General features: G+C 39.1%; 2 protein-coding genes across 4 annotated transcripts; one reads left to right on the plus strand and one right to left on the minus strand.

Annotated features, from left to right (window-relative positions):
* Positions 1–2,336: 2,336 nt before the first annotated feature.
* On the minus strand, positions 2,337–15,152 carry gss (glutathione synthetase). The gene is made up of 13 exons (XM_061058369.1): positions 15,035–15,152; positions 12,588–12,729; positions 11,866–12,011; positions 11,587–11,662; positions 10,507–10,646; positions 9,967–10,083; positions 9,002–9,082; positions 8,785–8,862; positions 8,569–8,638; positions 6,338–6,532; positions 5,932–6,013; positions 4,115–4,304; positions 2,337–3,998 (listed from the first exon to the last, which is right to left on the minus strand). Exons 2-13 carry the CDS (start codon positions 12,717–12,719, stop codon positions 3,875–3,877), a joined length of 1,431 nt encoding a protein of 476 aa, XP_060914352.1. The 5' UTR covers positions 12,720–12,729; positions 15,035–15,152; the 3' UTR covers positions 2,337–3,874.
* On the plus strand, positions 13,283–20,377 carry zgc:103759 (U8 snoRNA-decapping enzyme). Of its 3 annotated transcripts, none has more exons than XM_061058374.1 (5): positions 13,283–13,422; positions 17,636–17,767; positions 18,039–18,079; positions 19,413–19,653; positions 19,876–20,377. In XM_061058374.1, exons 2-5 carry the CDS (start codon positions 17,636–17,638, stop codon positions 20,119–20,121), a joined length of 660 nt encoding a protein of 219 aa, XP_060914357.1. In that variant the 5' UTR covers positions 13,283–13,422; the 3' UTR covers positions 20,122–20,377. The 3 variants fall into 3 exon arrangements, with proteins under 3 accessions (XP_060914357.1, XP_060914356.1, XP_060914355.1); XM_061058373.1 differs by lacking the exon at positions 13,283–13,422 and adding an exon at positions 15,230–15,340; XM_061058372.1 differs by lacking the exon at positions 13,283–13,422 and adding an exon at positions 17,380–17,519.

Below are 20,377 nucleotides of genomic sequence, written 5' to 3' on the forward strand. Positions count from 1 at the left end.
TGCTCCCTGGGGTGGCTCCTCTGCGTCATCCATCATAATCCTTGAATTACAAAACACCTGGCACTAGCCCTAACGTAACATCCAAATACAATCCTGCTTAAAACAATACCACTCCTAAAAAACAAAGTAGCCCTTGCCCTTTTCTTCTTTCTTCAGTCTTCTCTGTTTTCTGTTCCTTCTTAATGATAAGAAATCTTTGTCATGTTTGCTAGTGTGTTACTTTTGTATAAGTCTTCATTTCATTTTTCTACAGATTCTATCTTTAAGGTTAGGGATCAAAATGCTTCTTTTACCACTTTTTATATCAGACAAAAATGATATCATACTAGAAAAGGGTTCAGAACACTTCTGTTAAAAATATCGTTGGTTATGTTAAAAATTGGTAATATATATAGTAATGCAAAAAATGCGGGCTGTTGACATTCACCGTGAGCATGATGATGCACATGACTCACATGAACCTGCTTGCACTGTTGGCCTGGTATGAACTCTGCAGATCTTTTGGGATGATATTAGTGAATGGTAAAAATGTATTTGGTTGTACTGCTCTCTGGTGGACAAAGCTAAAAATCTAGCATGTTTTCTCTTGATGTTTCTGCAGACTGATTTGCATTTCTGTAGGTTTTCACACTTTGCATTTTCTTTTCTTTCTCTGTTGTCAAAGTGGTGTGGAAGTTGTCCTCTTTATTATGATGCGTTTTCTTTATTTGCATTTTTTTCTTATTACTTTAAGTGAATCCATAATTCGTTAAGCTTTGCAGAGGAACATTGGCACCTAGATCTAACCAATAGCATGGTAACTAGTTACAGTTAGGGTTTACACATACCTGTTATCTTTAAGAAAAGGAACATGGCTTAGGCTAAAACAATAGGCCTGACTGAATTAGGAGTTTTAGGTTCCTGTAAATACTCCGGGGTGAAACAAGCAGGCCTACATGGCTCTGTGGTGACAGAGTTTCCAGGCAGAAAAGCCTTGAAGCTAAATTTTGAAGCGATGATTAGCATCCAGTCACAGAACAGGTCGGGAGAGTTATGCAGAACTCTTTTTGAAAAGAAGATCACACAGCTGAACCCATCATAACTCTGCACTGTGGGGAAATGCTCTGGGTTATTTGTAGTTTTTAAACCGGTTTAAATGTTCGTTCTGTCCATTTTGCAGTGAGAATTACAACATTTGAATAAATGTAGTCTTGGGTTGTATTTAACTGTTTGAAAAAAGGCTCAAGAAGAAGCAATACACACACTTGCTTTGCCAATGTGTTGTTGTTTTATTTATAGTCAATGGACACAAATGGAGGAGAACATTCACTGCTGTAAATGATTCATATTTACCCTCTCTCTAAGATGAGTCGGCCTTTATTAGCTTTATTAATGTTTGCTGTTTGTAGCTGTTGTAATCACTTGTGAAACCAGGTGTGTACAAACTGTGAAGCCTTTTGAGCAAGCCGCTTCAATTATCTATCACAGTGTTATGTCACACAGCAGGATATGGTCATGAGTTGTTGTTGTTAAGAGGTGAGTCCAATGATTAGGAGTAAGACTATTTGTTCCAAACAAGTGTTAGATAAAGACATTAATATCTTTATGATTAATGTCTCGTGTGATAAAAATGTGAAGACTGAAACAGGAAAAGCTCTCCTGCCTCTCTTAAATGTTATAATCTAGTTGTTTAATAAGATAGTGGCCCCTTGTCCCCCTAACGTTTTTATCTGAGCGCCAGCGTCTTTTTCAATTGTTTTCAACGAGGAGAGAGTGTTTGCAGCAGAAAGTGGCTGCCTTGAGAAAAAAGCGCAGCGCCCAGCACCTTTTTCTCGAGCGCTGAAGTTGAAAATCTTTAAACTTTTTGGAAAGGCGCCATTTTTCCAAATGTATGATATTCCCTTTAGATTTGTCTTGGGGTCGTGTCTTTTATACCAACATCCTCTTTGCTCCGTCGTGTCTGATCGGGAAATAAATGATACATCGGCCCGGCTGTTGTCAACAGACTGTTGTCATGGAGACAGGACGGACGTGCAGTGCTTTTTTACTCAGAGCACAAACGCTTCCTGCACAGCCAGCGCATTTCTGCCGGAAAAAAATGCTAGGTGGACACAGGTGTGCTGGTGTTAGTTTCAGTAGGTTTAATGCTAAGCTAAGCAGCATTCTTATCATATAGATATTTAAAGTCTTATAAAAGCTCTCAGGAACAAATCAAAGACGCAGAGGTTCCCTATAAAGCCAACCTGCTCATGAAAAAGATAACCCTGCTACCTCTCTATTCAGGATGTATATGAGCTCAACATTACGGTGTTTGATGAGTTAGTGATGGTGTTCATCAAATAAGAAGAGATGGAAAGCACAGCTTTAAAGACAGACTTTATTTTCTGATTCTGATTTTACATGGTCAGTTATATTTTTTTGGTCCAGTGACGTTTGGTTCTTTATTCATCTTCATCATATATTAAGATTCTAAATAAACATCGAGCTCTATTAAGTATAAATCCTGAAAATGGATCAGTGTATGTAGTGAAACAATTAGTTTCAAGCCTTAATGTAACCCTAAAATATCTAATGAAACTAAAAAATCTACTTAAAATGGCGATTAGCTGTTCAGTTCTTTTACCTTAAAAAAAACACTTTAAACTTTATTTCTTGTAAGAGATGCTGTAAAAATAAAAGATCAAAGTTGTCATGTTTTTTATCTTTTTATATTATAAGATTCTCATGAAAATCTCAGGAGTGATTTGAAAATAGGTTTATGGTAAAGAAGTCATGTGTTAATAAATCACAGCAAAATGTCACAGTATCTGTTTGTGCACGATGTTTCAAAAGTCTGGAGTCACCTGAACCTGCATCTACGTATGTCTATATGGATTATTCAAGATGTTTTATTAGCATCAAAATAGATTTTTTTAAACAGTCAAATTTAAACAAATTTTTACATGGAAAAGGTTTTTGGCCTCAAATGAAGTAAAATTCAACAATGATCATTTATCATCATATGATCATATGTGGACAGAAAAAAACAACTGTCTAAGGACACTTGATTTGTTTTTTTGCGTTTTCTTTAAAACATTCAAGAAACGTTCTAGTTTATACCACTATAATAACTGTTTCTGTGAAGAGTTTTACATCATAAAACTGCTGATGAAACTGAAGCAACTATTTAACTGCGTACTTGAAAAAACACAAATAAAGAGCCTGGTCAAATCCAATTGTCCTATCACAGAAAGTCAAAAACAGTGTGGAGGCTGCATGTGTTACACTGTAGTGTCAGTAATAAAGTGAGCCTCGACTGTTCCTGTCCACCAAACGTTACATGCTGTAGTGACATTATTTAGCCACAAGAGGGCAGCAAAAGCCAACCTGAACAAGATGCCAGTCAATGCTGCTGTCAGGACTGTCAGCACTGTCAGGCTGCTGTCAATGCAAACTACATACACATTTTTTCTTTTTTTGCAGGAAAAAAGTGACAATGATGTTTTTTTACTTAAAGTGAACTATTGACTATATTTCACTTTAGGGCACAAGTATCTTGTGTTTATTTTAAACTAATGTTTAACCTGACTGTGTTTCATTATTCTATCAGTTAATCTCTTGAGCGGTATTTTAGAGCAGGACTACACTTGAACTGAAACATCATGATATCAAAAACCGTTTACAGACATGGTCCTCGTAAACCTCTCTGGACACCCCCTCCTCACGTTGCAGATACAGTTTCTACTGCATCATCTAACAAACAACCGGGTCTAAACTGTCAGTTGAACACAAATCTGTTTGGCGTCATTTTCATACAGTAGCAGTCAAAAGTAGGAGTGTGCCTTGTGAGGGTCACATTGATTACAGGGATGTTCTTTATCGCAGTCGAAACCGAACAGGTAGAAGTTGAAACCTCTCAGACGAGGAGAGGATTGTCCAGCACAGCCACTCCTGCTGCTACTCCTCCGTCGGAGTATTCTGAACTCTTGGTCCTCAGCAGATGACCCACACACTCGTTCATCACCATGTCAGTACCTTGCCTTTAGGGAAAACAAAACGACACATCAGTCAACTATACTATACTATTATACACACTGCTTTCCTCCAAAAGTAATGTGAAAATGACCTGTTTTCTGTTGAAAAGGTGACAACATACCTGACATATACTCCGAACGCTCCCAGTTCACTGAGACAGTTGCTGATTATTAAAGGAGCGTCCCGTCTCAGCAGGTAGTTCTGTGACGCTGTGGGGTTGATCTTATCCATCAGAATATAGGCCGTCCTCTCCGTACTCGTCTTCGCTCCCTCCAGGACCCGACAGATCTCTGATCCATAGATGTTGTTACCTGGGATAAACAGGCTCCAATTCATTTTGAGAAATATGCAAGTACTGGACTTGTTTTGGTTTTGCCTTCTTTAGGTTTCCTTAAAGTGTAAACTGTGGGCAGCTCCGTCACTCTGACATCTCTCCATTAGTGCATGTCCATAGGATCCTGTTTGTGCATGTGTATGTTTCAGCCTGTGTGTGTTTCATGACTTCAGGGATCAATAAAGTAAATATTCTTGTGTGAGAGGGGCAAACATTGTATCATGTTGCGGCAGAAGGAGTGAGTGGGCGTGTCTTACCCCCCTGCCCCCCTCCCTCTCGAAGTTGATACATTGACCTTCTAAAGGCATTTTTTTTAATTCCAGGGTAGAGCAGTACAACTGAAAATGCGGGGTTTAGTTACCCTTTAAAGGATTTTAACAATGGCTTAACAACTTATTGACAGGATCTGATCATACGGCCAGGCGATGGTTAACTTAGCTTTACATGAAGACTAAACTGTGAAGGATCACCTAGTCTGGCTCTGTCTAACTCACAGTCTAATATGTTATCATTATTTTTTTTGGCTTTGGTGCTGACCAAAGATATCTGAGTGCAACTGCACTGTTGTTAAACACAGAGCTGTTATGCCTCCCCCACAGACAACGTGCATGTGTTGAAAAGTAGAGAGGAGGTGATGTGAGAAGCCATGTCCGCTAACAAGGTGCAGTAAAATGATCGGATTTTGTGCAAAAATGACTCTGCAAGCGTCTACAGCCCGCTGTAGAGACAACTTTTGGGGTACGGTGGATTTATTCATTTGTGCAAACCAGAGACAGGACTTGGGTTATAGGACTTTCTGCCCCCAGTAAAGCTGCTAAACATGAGACAACGATGACACCGCTAACAATAGATGCTATCGTAACATCACAACCTGTTTGGAATCATTTCTGCTTCTTGCTCTGTCACACTGTTTATCTCTTAGCTTCATCCGTCACCGTCCTCTTCGATCTCTTAGCCTCAGCCATCGTATCAAACAATGTCAGTATCGAGACAGGCTCACTGCTGTACACACTTCTCTTGAGAGAACTATGGCACGCTGCCAAACTTACAAAGTGCTATAAGCAGGCGACCGGGCCGATCTGTGGACTTGGGAGAGAAAGTTGTTCTACTATTAGCTGGACTTTGAAAACAACAGTTTTAAAGTGGAAACGTAACACATTGTTTCTTGTGTCATCTCCCTGCAGTATTCACTTTGTGCTTGTCATCCTCATAGTGATCGTGACAAGACCCCCAAGAGGTAATACTTTAAGACTTAGCCAGGCTACCTGCTTCTTCTAGATGTTATATCACCAATATGACACAATGACCAGCAATACAGGAATGTATACAGTATGTGTTTCAGGAGCTATTTGTCATAAATGTTCATTTTGACCCCCTGAAAAAGCCTCAGAGTCAGAGTTTGTTTTCAGGTCCGACATGACCATGCAGGAACATAAAAGTCATTTTTGTTTGTTTTTTAACTAAATGCTTCTTTACTTCCATATGTTGTGGTCATATACACAAATATGCAGTGTTTTCTACACACCACTTGCACAAACCCGTACCATGTAATAACATTACGACATGTATATAATATGATAAACATTTCTGTAGATGTACAGTACCTCCTCCCTCTCGCTGAGGTTTCAGCACGAATCGGTCTGGAGCTGCCAAAGCCAGTGCTACAGTTTTGTCACCCTCTGGTCCCTGCAGAGAGCAGCAACAACAGAGACAAAAAACTTGAATGCAACAAACCAGACGATGTGTTCATACAAGCACCAGCAGCAAACACTTTGAAGTAAATGAAGAACCTTTTATAAAGCCACTTTTTCCCTGTTAATTGTTTAGCACCAATACACCAAGTCACATTCCTTGTATGTGTAAATGTACTTGGCAATAAACCCTGACTCTGATTCTGATTCTGATTAAATCCCATGTTGATACCTACTGTGATGTAGGCATGCCTGGTTTGTATACAACTCAATAATTAAAAACAATGACATAGTTTTGTAGTTTTTTACATTTTCTTACCAAGTCGAGAGTGTAAAGGCCAGCGAACGTTGCTCTGATCTGCTCCACTACTTGTGGCTGGTCGGGGAAGAACTTCTCCAGAACTCCAGGTCTGGCGAGGACCTGCTGGACCTTCTTGGTTCCAGCCAGGTGAGTGCTGATATCTGGACACTTCACAGCCCGGGAGCGCTCCATCAGAAGTCGAGCATCCCAGTCCTACAAATTAAAAATATATATATATATAAAATACAGGTGATGTCTCCTTCTGGTGAGGATTTTCAGATAAAACAAAAAACCTTTTTAGCAGCCCAAACATTCAAACTACTGGACTTAGAGCTGCCTCAATATGCTGAAATGCAGCGCCTAAGGATGTGATATGATGAATGCAACTGAATCAGTTACAAGTCCTTTAAGTTTCTACATGATAGAAACATTTATTGATTCACTTAAAGGATAAAAAGTCTTTAAAATGTTATGGATAATAGATAGCTTTTGGTTCTTTGTCACAATGAAAGTACTTCATATTGTCACATACATCAAGGTTTTTAAACTGAACTTAAGAAGGTCTTAACATCGTCCATGCATGACTCAACACAACCCCTCCATTCTTTAAAATGAGAAACTTTTTTTTTTACCTGCACCTGTGGTAACAAAAAGGGCTCTGGCAGAAAAAACACAGGGTGCAAAAAGGTTGAAAGTAGAGGCATAATGACATGGTGGGGAGATGCTAAGGGCAATAACTGACAAACAGGGAAACATTCCTAGTGGAGGCCTTTATCCCAGTCCTAAAACCTGACCCCTATCCCTGGTTTCTGATGGTCTTTGACTGGATTGTAGCTCAACAGAGAGGTACAAGAGCTTCGAGGGGAATGCAAGATACCTCACAGGACTTTTAAAATGTTCATGTTTTTTTGCCAAGACATGGACAGGATGAGTAACAGACTTTCTGTCCCAGAGAGAAAGAAGATCCACTTCACTCTGAGGGGTTGAAAAATATGGGTCTGCATAAAAACATAACCTTCCATCTTTTGTGTGAATGATTGTAAAAAAATAAATCGGGCCGAGTGATGCAGCCTCTGTAACAAGAGCTGTCTGTTAATCGTTTATCTCCGAGCTGTAAGAAAGTAAATTAGAAGGACTGTTGTAATACAGTGCTTTCACATCCAGTAAGGCCGCCAGCTTATCAAATAAACTGGACTGGAACACAATATTTTAGACTGAATGATTACTTAATGCAGTCGATTCCTGGCTTCCTTTGAACATTCCTAACTCATCAGAGGGGCAGCAGAGCATGATGAAGTTTGTTTTTCATGATTGGTGGCCTGGACACATGTGACGCTGTGTTGACAACAGTGACTGAGAAATGAGAACGGGCGCTGAACACACAGTCACCGTAACAGGGAGTTCACCCCATTGAATTTTAAAGCTGCTTAAACCACAAGGATCAACGCAAAGCATGCCTTCAGGTTCTGGTCAACAAACAGTTATTAACAGGGCAAATAAATCTATTTAATTTAATGCAGTGGCTCTCAAACCTTTTCTGTCATGCCCCCCCTTGGAGGAGGAACATTTTTCTCCTGTTTTTAAAAATGTTTAACCTGCGACTCCGTTATCACAACAGGCGAGCCTCGTGTGGGGAGGCTTATTGTCATGAAGCAGCTAAATCAAGAGAAAGTAGAAGCACATCAGCGGCAAGCGGCTGCACAAAAACAACAAGAAAAAGAACGGTATTTAAAGATTTGTATAACAGACATTGCTCTGCAACAAATGCATTCAGACTTAACAGTGGACATCGCTCACCTGCAGATATTCAGACCTGCAACATATATGAGAGGGGTACAGAGTGAGGGAGATCCATCAACCACTAGTTCAATGGTCTTAAAGGCCGATCGCATGGGTGGAAAATATGCCTGAGCGGCCCGCCACGGTGGGAAGCACTGTGCACTACGTGTTCCCCGGGGGGGTATCTTCATTACAAAATGTACAATCAAAACTATGAATTTTAAGTTTTAGGATTAGCTCTATTCTAGTTTCATTAATTTTAAATCGTAATACAGCCACAAGTAATGTTAAATAACCACGGAGTTTCGCCTGTTCGTCTTCACTGGCCCCCTGGTGGTGGAATCTACATACTGTGCCTTTAACTCTCAAAGGTTGTGGGTCTGCATAAAAACATAACCTTCCATCTTTTGTGTGAATGATTGTAAATAACTAAAACCACTAAAGCTAAGAATAAATCCTGACGTGAGTACCTGTTCAGATGTGTAGTTCTGAGGCATGTAGCCGTTCCTGAAGTACACCACCGCAACCTCTTCACCTTCACTGAAAAAGAGAACATGTATTCAAAGAAGTGCACTTGATCATAGTTATGTCTTCATGATTTGTATGACACATGGTTTTAATGCATGAATAGAATAGTAGTATGTACCATTTCTTCAGTGACATTTCACAGAAATAAAGAGACTTACACAAACAGCCTCTTGTCTTGATCAAGGGAACCAGTTTTAAAGACATCATCGAACCGCTTTCTTTTTGTGGGAATGTTTCTGAAAAACATTTACAATTTCTGTTTGTTACAAAAAAAATGCACAAAACAAGCCCCATGTTCCATATCACAAATATGTTCCCCTTGGTCAGGAGGAATCAGACAAAGACACGCTTGTGTTCCTCTGTACTCCCGCTTACCTCTTCCACAGCTCGCTCTCAATGTATCGCTGATCAAAGATGTTTCTTTGGCTTTCTTCCACCAAGAACATGACGACCGCTCTGTAGAGACAACAATACCTCCTGTAAGACACTTGATTGCTGCTGTTTTACTGGTCGCTGGACTCGTTTTTTTTTTTTTTTTTACTAAATTAAACAAAAGTGAACGTCTTTGTACATTCATTGATTTCTGCACAACTCAGAATCAAGCCTTGCAGTTGAGTCTGGTGTTACATCTGATCATGAGTGACACATGATTATAGTCAAAGCTATAGTCAAATTGAAGACAAGCAATCATCGTGCAGAAAAGTTGCAACGTCCAACACTCATTTTTGGTACTGAAAAGATCAGCTGGCATTTAAAGGCAGGGTTGGTAATTTTTCAAAAACTAGCATGATTTTGAAAGTAGCATTCCCTCAGTGCTCCGTCTGCACCCACCCCCTCCCCTCTGTGCTCCCTCAAAAGCCACGCCCTTAACTTACATGCACAAGCGCCGTTGGTCCAGAAGCGGACCTCAGCTCATGCTTTGAGTGAAGGCTCGTGCATGCATTGGGTAGAGAATGAGCGGGGAGACAGGGAGACGTGATTGGTTCATCAGATTGGTACCTCGTGGCAGACATTGGTCAAAGTTTGTATGTGCTTACAACTGCTACAGATGATGGAATTTCTTTGTTCCTTTTTCCGAGAACATGAGTTATTAATTTCTGTCAGGACCTAAAGACAATTTCAACCAAAATCTTAAAAAGTGTATCTGAAGGAAATTACCAACCCTGCCTTTAAGAAGAGTATGAATATTCATTTAAAAAGATGTTCATACTCTATATGTATAAACTTTGCTCACTGTAACCAGCACTTGATCTTAAGCTAAGCTCACTGAACGTTGAGTGCCATTAAAGAGACATGCTGTGTAGTTCAATAAGGCTGTTTCCAGTGTAATGGCTTCCTACTTTTCTGATCCGTACAGCTCCCAGGCTTTGGCGACAGCTCTGGCCAGACCAGCTGCAGGGTTGTTGTCCAGGATGCGCTGGCTCTCCTCCAGTCTGCCAGCTATCTTAAGAATATGTCTGTAGAGTAACGGGAACAATAATAATAATAATCACAATTTTAAACACAGTTAACTACATGTCATGACTTTCTAACATTGCTTCATTTTGCTCTCTTTCAGATACTTTTTCATCTTAATTAAAGCATCATCACATTGTGGTTTGCTTTGACACAGATTTTGGATAGAAAGATTTTTTTTAACGCAGCAACAGTTGCTGCCTGAAGGGGCAACCAGACTGTCTGACTTGGTTTCAACTGGACCAAATGTGATTGCCTGGGGCACGTTTGAGCCCTAGTAAGTGACCCATTTTGCATGGAAAAAAAGCTAATCACCCAAAGATGACACATTTTGTCATCCTCTGCTATCAGGGAACTTTATTTCCACCATTGAACTCACAGTTTTCTAAACAAATATATCAGTGAAACTCTATTGACAGACTTACCTGTGTACGTCTGGCGTATGTGAAGAGAGACCTCCAAAACTGGCAGCAAAGGTGTTGATTTCTATCTGCTTTAAAGATGACGACCCATCCTCTCTCTGGTCCAGCATGTAGTCTGACCGATTGATACCCAAAACAATAGTCTGGGAAAAAGGTCAGATTTAGTTAGTTCACTTACAAGCTCTGATCAAGACACGTGTCTGAACATATTTTCCTTTTCTCGCAAACCATGGCAAAACCTACAGTTAAGGGTTTTTGGACTTCTTATGAAACAAGTTGCAACAGAAAAGAAACCTAGTTTTTTACGGGGAAGTCAAATTAAATTAAGATTTAAGACTCCATGGAAACAGGTGCATCGCTTCATTAGGATGGATGTTTCACATAAACACCTTTACCACCACACTAAGGGTGCCTTCCATTTGTTCTCCAAAGTTGTAAATTCCAAGATGACTGTCGTGGTGCGTTATCAGGAACCCCCCCCTGAAGTCGGAATTCCGACTTAGAAACTCTGAGAACATGGATGCAACGTGCATCAACAATATCTGTTGTATTATTTGCAACATAGTCCTCTTTTTGTGTAATTATATCAATCACACCGATAGCATCGTGCAATATGTGAACATGTCGTCATGTTTCTTTACCCGCACAAACTCTCACCTAATGTTTTGTTAATGTCAGGTATTAGCTAACAAAACAAAGAAATGTACTACTTGAGGCGTCCATGTTGCTTGTTCAACTTGTTGCCAACTCGCAACTGGAACACAGTTCATTTGGATGTGACGTCATTCCCAGCTTTCATGCATTAGAATTTTAGGTTATTAATACTATCATGATCTGTCCCCATTATTTTAAATACTGTCAGTCTTGTGTGTATTTGCTTGACTTGATGCTTAGGGAATTGCTTTACTTGAATACCAAAATTACTTTCAAATATTCATTATATAGTAAATAAACTCTTTAAAGTTCTCTTTAAAGGACTCTTTAAAGGACTCTTTAAAGGTCATACACTGATATATATAACATATGTAACAGCAAAGGGACAGTTATTTGTCCAGATTGGCAGGAGCTAGTTGGCAGACATACCTGAGACCGTCCTTCTTTTAGAATTTGCTGGTGGATCCTAAACAACCTGGCAGTGAAATCATCCACTGCAACCGTGCTGGAAGCAAAGAAATACACAATGTGTTAAAACACTAGAATCAGCAGTTTTTGCACAAGTTGCCACAGGTTTGCTGAGAGAATTTGACTATAATGTGATCTTCAGTAGTTTTAAAATATGCTGTGATTTTTAACGATGCATCATAGCCACGTTTCCAAACGGCTGAGTTTGCCGTCATCATTGTGGTCTCATTCATATGTTACCTAGCTAGAGATTCCTGCAGAAAGTCTGGATCCTGGCTGATCTTGTCTACCAGTGTGTTGTAGTGAGTTTGAACAGCCAGAGCCTGGAGGAACACAGCCTTCGGCACAGGTGTAGGGAAGAGCGTAAATGGAGCATAGGTCGCCAGCTGAAAAAAAAAAAACCCACATTGTTAAAAATATAAGACAGAATGCTGACATTATAAAACTATTCAGTAATGGACACAATCGCCGGACATGGCATGTGAGGAATGTAAATAAACATGTCGGCTGAAGATCCCTGCTAATGCAAACAAAAGCTTAATCAATACATTTCTGAAATCCAGTGCCCTAAAGCGAAACAAATTCCTGACATGACTTTACATTGAACAGGCCTGTTTTTGTAGCCAAGGCTTAACGGGAGTCAGTTCTCTGCTTACTGGCTGCAGCCCATTGTGTTTAATCACAAATACACATTCAGATCTATTTGGGCTTTAAATTCTGCTTCAGAGTCATTCATTCATCTATGCAGCTTTTAGCAATGAAAAAAGAGGGGGGGGGGGGCTGATAACTAAACTGGTTGTACAAGTTTATTCTTTACCTCTGCTCTATGAGGAATGGACTACTGTGACAACACCTCATTTCTTAAGTGGCTGAACAGGTTTCATCATATGGAGAGACAGTATGTATGTGTAAGACTTAAAAGGTCTCCTTGTTCACACACTACGCTTCATGATCTCTCTCACCTCTGAGGAGTTCGGGGTCTCTTTGATCCTCATCAGCACGCCCTGAAGAAGTGCCTCATCTTTCGCCACATCCGCCAACTCTTTTATCAGGGCTGTATTCAGCATCACATCTTCCTGTATCCCCTGGGCCATTTTGATTCACCTGAAACATGAATAGAAAAACACATGTTTCAGTCCAAAAGAAGGGAGGGAAATTCTCCTCATCGCAAAGTCACATGATGAAAACAGAAACAACAGGATCTGTCTTTACTTTTAAGTCGCAAATCATATGGTATATATTATTATTACACATCATTGAAGACATATGTTCAATTTCTGATACGCTCTTGTCTTTGTCAGTCAACAGCAGGTTCTATTTCTGTGCTTGTTTTTTTATGGGTTTTATTTCCGCTGTAAGTCCGCCCTTTGTTTCTGATAATGCATCATAAATTGTGACTGCTAGCCTAAACACTGGTTTACAGAAAACTTTCACTTCTTTAACGTGACAACAAAGCTTTAAAACAACAAAATAAATGCAGATAAAGATACAGAGATCATCATATTTGTAGGAGCCAATTTAGTGTGTGTGTATGTATGTATTGTATTTCAATGGCTTTTGTTTATATGTTTATTTATGTACTCAATTTGGACACTAGGTGGTGATAATTGATCATTTGGGTTGGTCAGGTGGTTGGTTGAGTGTGTCACAGGTGAACAGGAAACGAGAGCATAGGTGGTGGGAACATACGGTTCTTACCGTAACACAACGTAACGCAAGTAGGCTATTTAACATAACAAAAGAACGACAACCAACAGTATAATCTCGGAAATAACAAGTCATCATATCATCATCACGGTTTGTCTCTGCTTCATATGTGACAATAAACTGGAACATCAGAAAGTACTTTCATTTTGGACATTTGTTTATTTTTTCCGCATCAAGAACTTTACATACACCTATGCAAGTGACTAAAGGCAAGAGAAGAAATCTGGACATTAGATAGTCACTACAATATTCATAACAGTTATTACTGATGTCTGATTGATTGTTTTTATCCCATTATTGTGTCATGTGTAAACAATATTCCCAGCCCAAAACAAACTTACAAGTCACCATTAGTGATACGAAGAGACCAAAGATCAAAAGTAGACACTTAATAATAATACTACTAACGAAACAAACCATTCTGACGTTTCTTCCAGACTTTAGAGACAAACATGGCCGGCTTATAAACACTGATATTAAACAAACACTCCATCCTGTCATCATCAGATCTCCAAAACATTTCAGGATTTTAAGCATACATTTCATTAATAATAGTAGGTGTTCTTAATGAAGTGTATCATGAAGGAGACAATGCAAAAGAAAATGAGATTCCTTCTCAACTTCTCCTCAGTCACAAAGTTTACACAGTCTGTGTTCCTCCGGCATGATTTTAAATCTGCAGACTTCAAGAGCCAGAGGAAGGATTCCTGTGTCAACTGAGCAACTTACGATCTCTGACTTCCTGATAAGCTTTCACTTAGGATTCAGTATCATAATTATGCTTGACTTGAATATATACGCGTAATTTTGGTTTTAACAATATATCATTTAACTATTTCATATACTGTACAGCAAGTAATTTATTTATAATCGTGTTGACACTGCATGGTAAATTATTTCTACACATGTATTGTACAATGATTTTACCCTATTGCACCTTGTGACACAGGAGTTTATCAAAAATGCTTTCAGCCAGAAAGTTGTAAATTGCATGCATTGATATTTAAGTAAAGTATAGTAAAGTCTACACAATGACACATATGACAGTGTCTACATGAAAATAGAATAGAATAGAATAGAATAGAATTACTTTATTGATCCCAAACTGGGAAACTGTGGCGTTACATCAGCAGGTTATCCAAACACACAATATGAGTAAAAAACACAATGTTAGCAAATCTAAACACAATATAATATTAAATACAAAGTAAATAAGTACTAAAAATATCAAAACTAAGAATGTGAATATATACAACCAGGATTTAACTAAGCATTACTAGTCTTAAATAGGAAGATTCAATATGGAAGATTAAATGTAAATGTGTAAAAACAGAGTTATAAATGGTAGTAAATTAAATATGAAAGATTAAATGTAAATGTGTAAAAACAGAGTTATAAATGGACAGTATTGACATAAGTTAAAGTGCAAAACAACACAGGCTAAAGGACAGCATTAAATACAGTTACTTTCTCTGTTATTATTATCGTGTTATAGGTTAGTGTAAAGTGTCATAATGAAACTAAATGTGTATTAAACAGGTAGCTGGACTAGAAAACAAAACTATATTTACTGTAAAGAGACGAAGACTGCTCGGTGTAACCAAGTTAGCTAAAAAGCTATATGACTTCAGACTAGCAGGTTTCAGTTTTGTGTCCAGTTTACCAGCACAGTGTTTACGTCTGTCGTACAGAATAAGATTACCTTTTGAGTCGCACCTGTAGCCTTGTTTTACTTCGCGAAGAAGAAGTCGCTGAAATATCAACACACCAGCCTCAAATGTGAATATCCACATCTGCTGTGCTCCTCTTCACGAGCAACCGGTAACTCCCATTGGCTAAAGAGAAACCAGTTCCTCGGTTTAGCCAATCAGAGCTCAGTACGTCATCACAATAAAGACCGACAGAGTAGCGTCAGTAAACTGCACGTAGTGGGATTAAAATGCTGACTGAAGAATGACACAGCACTTTAGTTCAAATCAGAAGTTATCTTACCTGTGATGAGCGACAGGTGGGTATTTCAGTGTTTTATTGAGCTTGTATGTAACTGCAGTAATGTTGTTTGACCGGAACACGTGTAAAACACTATAATGTCTACTTTAACCGGACATTTTCTTTTATATCGTTCAAATCAACCTTTAATGTGCACTATGTCGATTTGGTAGTGAAATTTGAAAGTTGGAGAAGTGAAACAATTCTATGCTTTATTTTCTGAACTAAATACAGACAAATGTTTTTTTCAAATGAAATAATGATGCGTGTCTACACGGGGGTTTACGGTACAGGTGCTTGGAGCGCCCAAAAAGAATGAATGCGGCAGCGTATTTCAAATTCAAATTCAAAAAACTTTATTTGTCCCCGGGGGAGCAATTCAAAGGCACACAGAGCAGTAAATTAACAACAGTGCAAGTACGAAACATTTTAACCTAAATATAAAGTGTCAATTTAAATACAACTTAAAGCTTAAACTTAACTTAAAAATACAAAATATAAAATATAAAGGAGTAGATATAAGTGGACAGTGATCGGACTAACAGATGTAACCATAACTATGTGCAGTAGTGACCAGATGTAAACAGAACTATGTGCAGTAAACGAGAAATAAATATATATCTACAGAGCTATGTGCAAGTAGGCTAAATACTAGATACTAAATGGTAAGTTATAAGGTACATGGTGAATAATGGAACAACAAAACTAATATAAACAATATAACTGTAAAGGTAAAAATGAGATAAATAAAGTGACCGTAGTGCAATGATGGATAAGAAACATCAGGAATAAGTAACCAGAACTGTATGAATACTGATATAAAGTGATGTAGTGCATGAGGCAGCAAAAGATACCATCAATAATAACGGCTGACAGAAGAAACGCAATGTTCGTATTCCTCATGTCCCTAGCTGTGGTCCAGAGAATTTTCAGCAGATTTTACTGTGCAGTTTATTAAATAAATAAAGTTAAAGTCTGCTCAAATTTCATTAAGACACTGATATTTCTCTTAATGCAATTTGAGCAGAATTAAACTTTAATTATCTCAGAAACTATACAGTAAAATCTGCTGAGAATTATCAGGACTACGGACAGGGACATGAGGAACAAGGATCCATTGAAAGTTTCTTGTCACCGCTCACAGATTTAAAAATATATATATATTACAATTTCTAAAATATCAGTGTCTCTATGCAATTTGAGCAGAATTCAACTTTAATTATTTCAAAAATTCTACAATAAAATCTACTGAAAATTATCAGGGGTACAGCCAGGGACATCAGGAACAAGAATCCATTGAAAGTTTCTTGTCAGCTATCACAGATTTTTCAAAATAAAATAATTAAAATTACTAATGTGTCTCTATGCAATTGCAAATGCAGAATTAAACTTAAATTATTTCAAAATCTTTTCAGTAAAACCATCTTAAAATGTAGAGGGCTCTCTACAATTTTTGTAATACATTTTTTATTGTATTTTACATTTCATAAAATACAATAAAAAATAAATAAACCACAGAATCTGTACACTTCTCCACTTAACTTTCAAAATGTTCTTCCAAAACTCCATAGTGCACCTTTAAAATCACATTGCTGAATAGTATCAGTGATTCATGGCTAAGTTAAACATGAAAACACTGACAAAAACGCTCAGACAATTAACTTCTACCACATACATTGGTAAGAGTAGCATGCTTAATAGTTTTTTATATCTACTGTTGTATCTTGTTTTATATGTATTTTTGTTCTTTATTCTATTTTTAGAATTTGATCAACAAAAAAACTTTAAAATGTGACAGAATTAAAGTGGAAAAATGCCTTTCAGTTTCAACCGTATAAAGAAGTTTACCCAAACAAATACCCGGACTAGGCTACTTTATGGCATACGTAAGTAATAAAATAAATATTTAGGCTACAATAGACTGTATAATTACAAACATACTGTGTCCAGGCCTTAATATTTACACTCTATTGTCCTGGCTAGAGATTCCCTTGGTAGTCAGCTTCCTCCACACCAGGAGAGGGCGCTAAAACATTTCCAAATCATAAAGATCCTCCTTTAAGCTTCCTGGTTTCCTATAGCATTCAATAAGGTTTCTGCATACAAGCCCTCAGGTTCAAAGTGTACTTTTCAGCATTTTAGGGAGCGAGGGAACAAAAAAAAACACAAGATCAAGTGCATTTGTATGATGTTATATTGTTAGTATTTGATTCCAGTATATTAGTAGCACATGACAAGTAGGCAGCCATGCAGAGTGATCAGTTAGCACTGGACTGTGTGTAATGTAGCTCTGTGTTTGTGTGTTTACTTGTAGATGGCAAGTGGACAGCTGTCGAGGGTGGAGGCGTTGGCATGCTCAGGCTGCAGGCATGCATGCCATGTGATGCTCTACTGTGACACGGAAACTCAGCTGTTTGGGAGAATTCCCATCAGACATATCATACTGGTGAGCTGTGTGTGTGTGTGTGTGTGTGTGTGTGTGCGCGCGCGCACATGCATGTTTGTAAGTGTGTTCAGGTGGTAGGAATAGTGTATGGATGAAAGTGTTTGAATCCTTGGATACACAAGCTATGTACATATTTGCTTTTAGTGTTCCTGCATGCTTGCTTAAAAAAAACTCCTGTTTCTCCCTCAGCATCTCTGCCTCTGTGTGTGTGTGTGTGTGTGTGTACTGTGAAGGCAGCATTGTGTGAGTCTTACTTTGTCACTTCCCACAGATGCAGATGCGCTTTGACGGTCTGCTGGGTTTCCCTGGCGGGTGAGTCATTCCTGGTGCAGCTTGTGTTTTTATCCCCTAATGTGAAAAAGGTGCGTTTAGCTAAGGTTTGTGAGTCTCTTTCTTCACAGATGAGCTCCATCAAAGGATGTACACCTGCACAGCACAGAACTAATATTCACACCAAGTTACTGCTATGCTCAGACTACAAGGATATAAAGTGCAGCATAAGAAAATACAGCTGACAGGTTCTTCTGAAAGGTATCATGTTGTTAAAGCCTGTTGTTGCCAAACACATAATGCTTGATATATTTTTTTATTCAGCTGCCGTTGTATCTGTGATCTACAGTAATCACTGCCAAAGTGTACTGGACATTAATCAACAACACGGTGTAATTATGTAATTTGGCAGGCAGAAGAAACCATTGTGACACATGCAACAAATTTAATGAAATAGGCATTACCGATTGGGAACAATGGTCCGAATCTCGGCTGTGCACTCTTTAGTGTAATTAAGTAAACACACTTAATACTTAGAAGTTGTATGTGGTGTTGAAATGATAAATGACTCCGGTAGGTATTTTATTTTAAGAATGTTTTTTTAATTATTATTTTTACAGTCAGAGAGAAATACATAATTCACATGCTTTGAAGAAAATCACATCTCTGGCTTTCACAGGCCTAGCAAAACGTTTTTTCTAATTCTACCAGACTAAAAATGATTGGATGGGTCGCATCACTGTTTTGCTTTTGCTACCTGCTTGTCTACCCAAAGCACTCTGTGTGGTTGTGCAGCAGCCCTCTCTTCCACAAGACACATCTATATACAATGACAGAGAACGTTTGAAGTGGTTAGCATGACAGTGATCCTTTTCACTCCGCTCCAAACTGCTCTCTCATGGACTCGTCCTGTACCTGATGAGCAGCAGTGCAAGTTAATTCATCATGGAGGGGAAGGCTTAGTTTTTATTTTTGGATAAATGACGACATTATTGCACAACTTAATTTACAATATTGCAAAAAAAAGTGAAAAAAAATAAAACTTTTTAACAGATCGAAGAGGATACACAGAACAGGATATAGATAATAAGAGAAGGCTTTTCATCACATCTGGCCTTGCTGCAGGGCTGTTATGTTGTCCAATGACTTTCTGGTTACAATACGACCCTACTAGATAGTTTCTTTAGTTTTGTGTTGTCTCAGAATGTGACAGTTATTCTCATTCAGTATCTGACTTGTGACTTTTCCTTCCTGAGGCAGCAGTAGACTTCAATGAGCTTTTCAATCCGTTTGATTTATTTACTTCTGCACATGAGGAGTCTCACGAGAGCGATACAGCTGACACTGACCTTTGATCCCTCCTCCCACACCTCAGGCTCGTTAACCCACTGGAGGAGACCCTGGAGGCGGGGCTTAGCAGGGAATTGTTGGAGGAGATGGGCGTGGCGCTTCCTATATCAGTGGAAGATCATGTGGATGCCTGCTATGCCCCTGCTTCCACTCCCTCTCCCTCCTCCCGCCTTATCACTCACTTTTACGTGAGGAAGATGGATGAGGAGCAGATTAGGGAGGTGGAGAGAGCGGCTGCATCCACTGCAACAGATCATGGACTGGAGGTAACGCGTGTGTGTGTGTGTGTGTGTGTGTGTGTGAGCGTTTATGTCCTTCTCCTTGTAGAATGACTGATTGGAGCCATTTGCTCAATCTCATGCTCTGTTCCTCATCACCTGTTCTGTCTGCTTGTCTGTCTGTCTCTCTCTCTCTCTCTCTCTCTCTCTCTCTCTCTCTCTCTCTCTCTCTCTCTCTCTCTCTCTCTCTCTCTCTCTCTCTCTTTTCAGGTCCTCGGAATGGTCAGAGTCCCTCTATATACCACGAAAGGCGGAGGAGGCCTCGCATCTTTCCTCTCACACTCTTTCATAGGCAACGCTCGCTCCCAGCTGCTCGACTCCCTTCTGCGCCTCAACCTGGTCGCCCCCGAGGAGTTGCACAAAGCCCTCACACACTCTTTGAAGATACACACACACACCGCAGACGACCTGAAAGCAGCCCTCACGCTGACAGTGGCGAACAGGAAGCGGTTGTGAAAGCACACCTGCACATGCTCCGGCAACATCCTCTCAAGCATACACATGATTCAGTTTGGCCATCGGCAGTGTACGACACAATCCTTCTCACAAAGTTAATCCTAAATACACACACACACACACTCACACACACACACACACTGTCGTACTGATTCTCAGATGGTGACTCATAATTGCCTACTTTGCATCAAACAGTTAGAGAAAAACATCAACTGCTTCAACAAAGTGATAATAAATTCATTTACACTCATTTAAA

Source organism: Labrus mixtus, chromosome 15 (assembly GCF_963584025.1).
Source record: "Labrus mixtus chromosome 15, fLabMix1.1, whole genome shotgun sequence".
In the NCBI taxonomy this organism is placed as follows: Eukaryota; Metazoa; Chordata; class Actinopteri; order Labriformes; family Labridae; genus Labrus; species Labrus mixtus.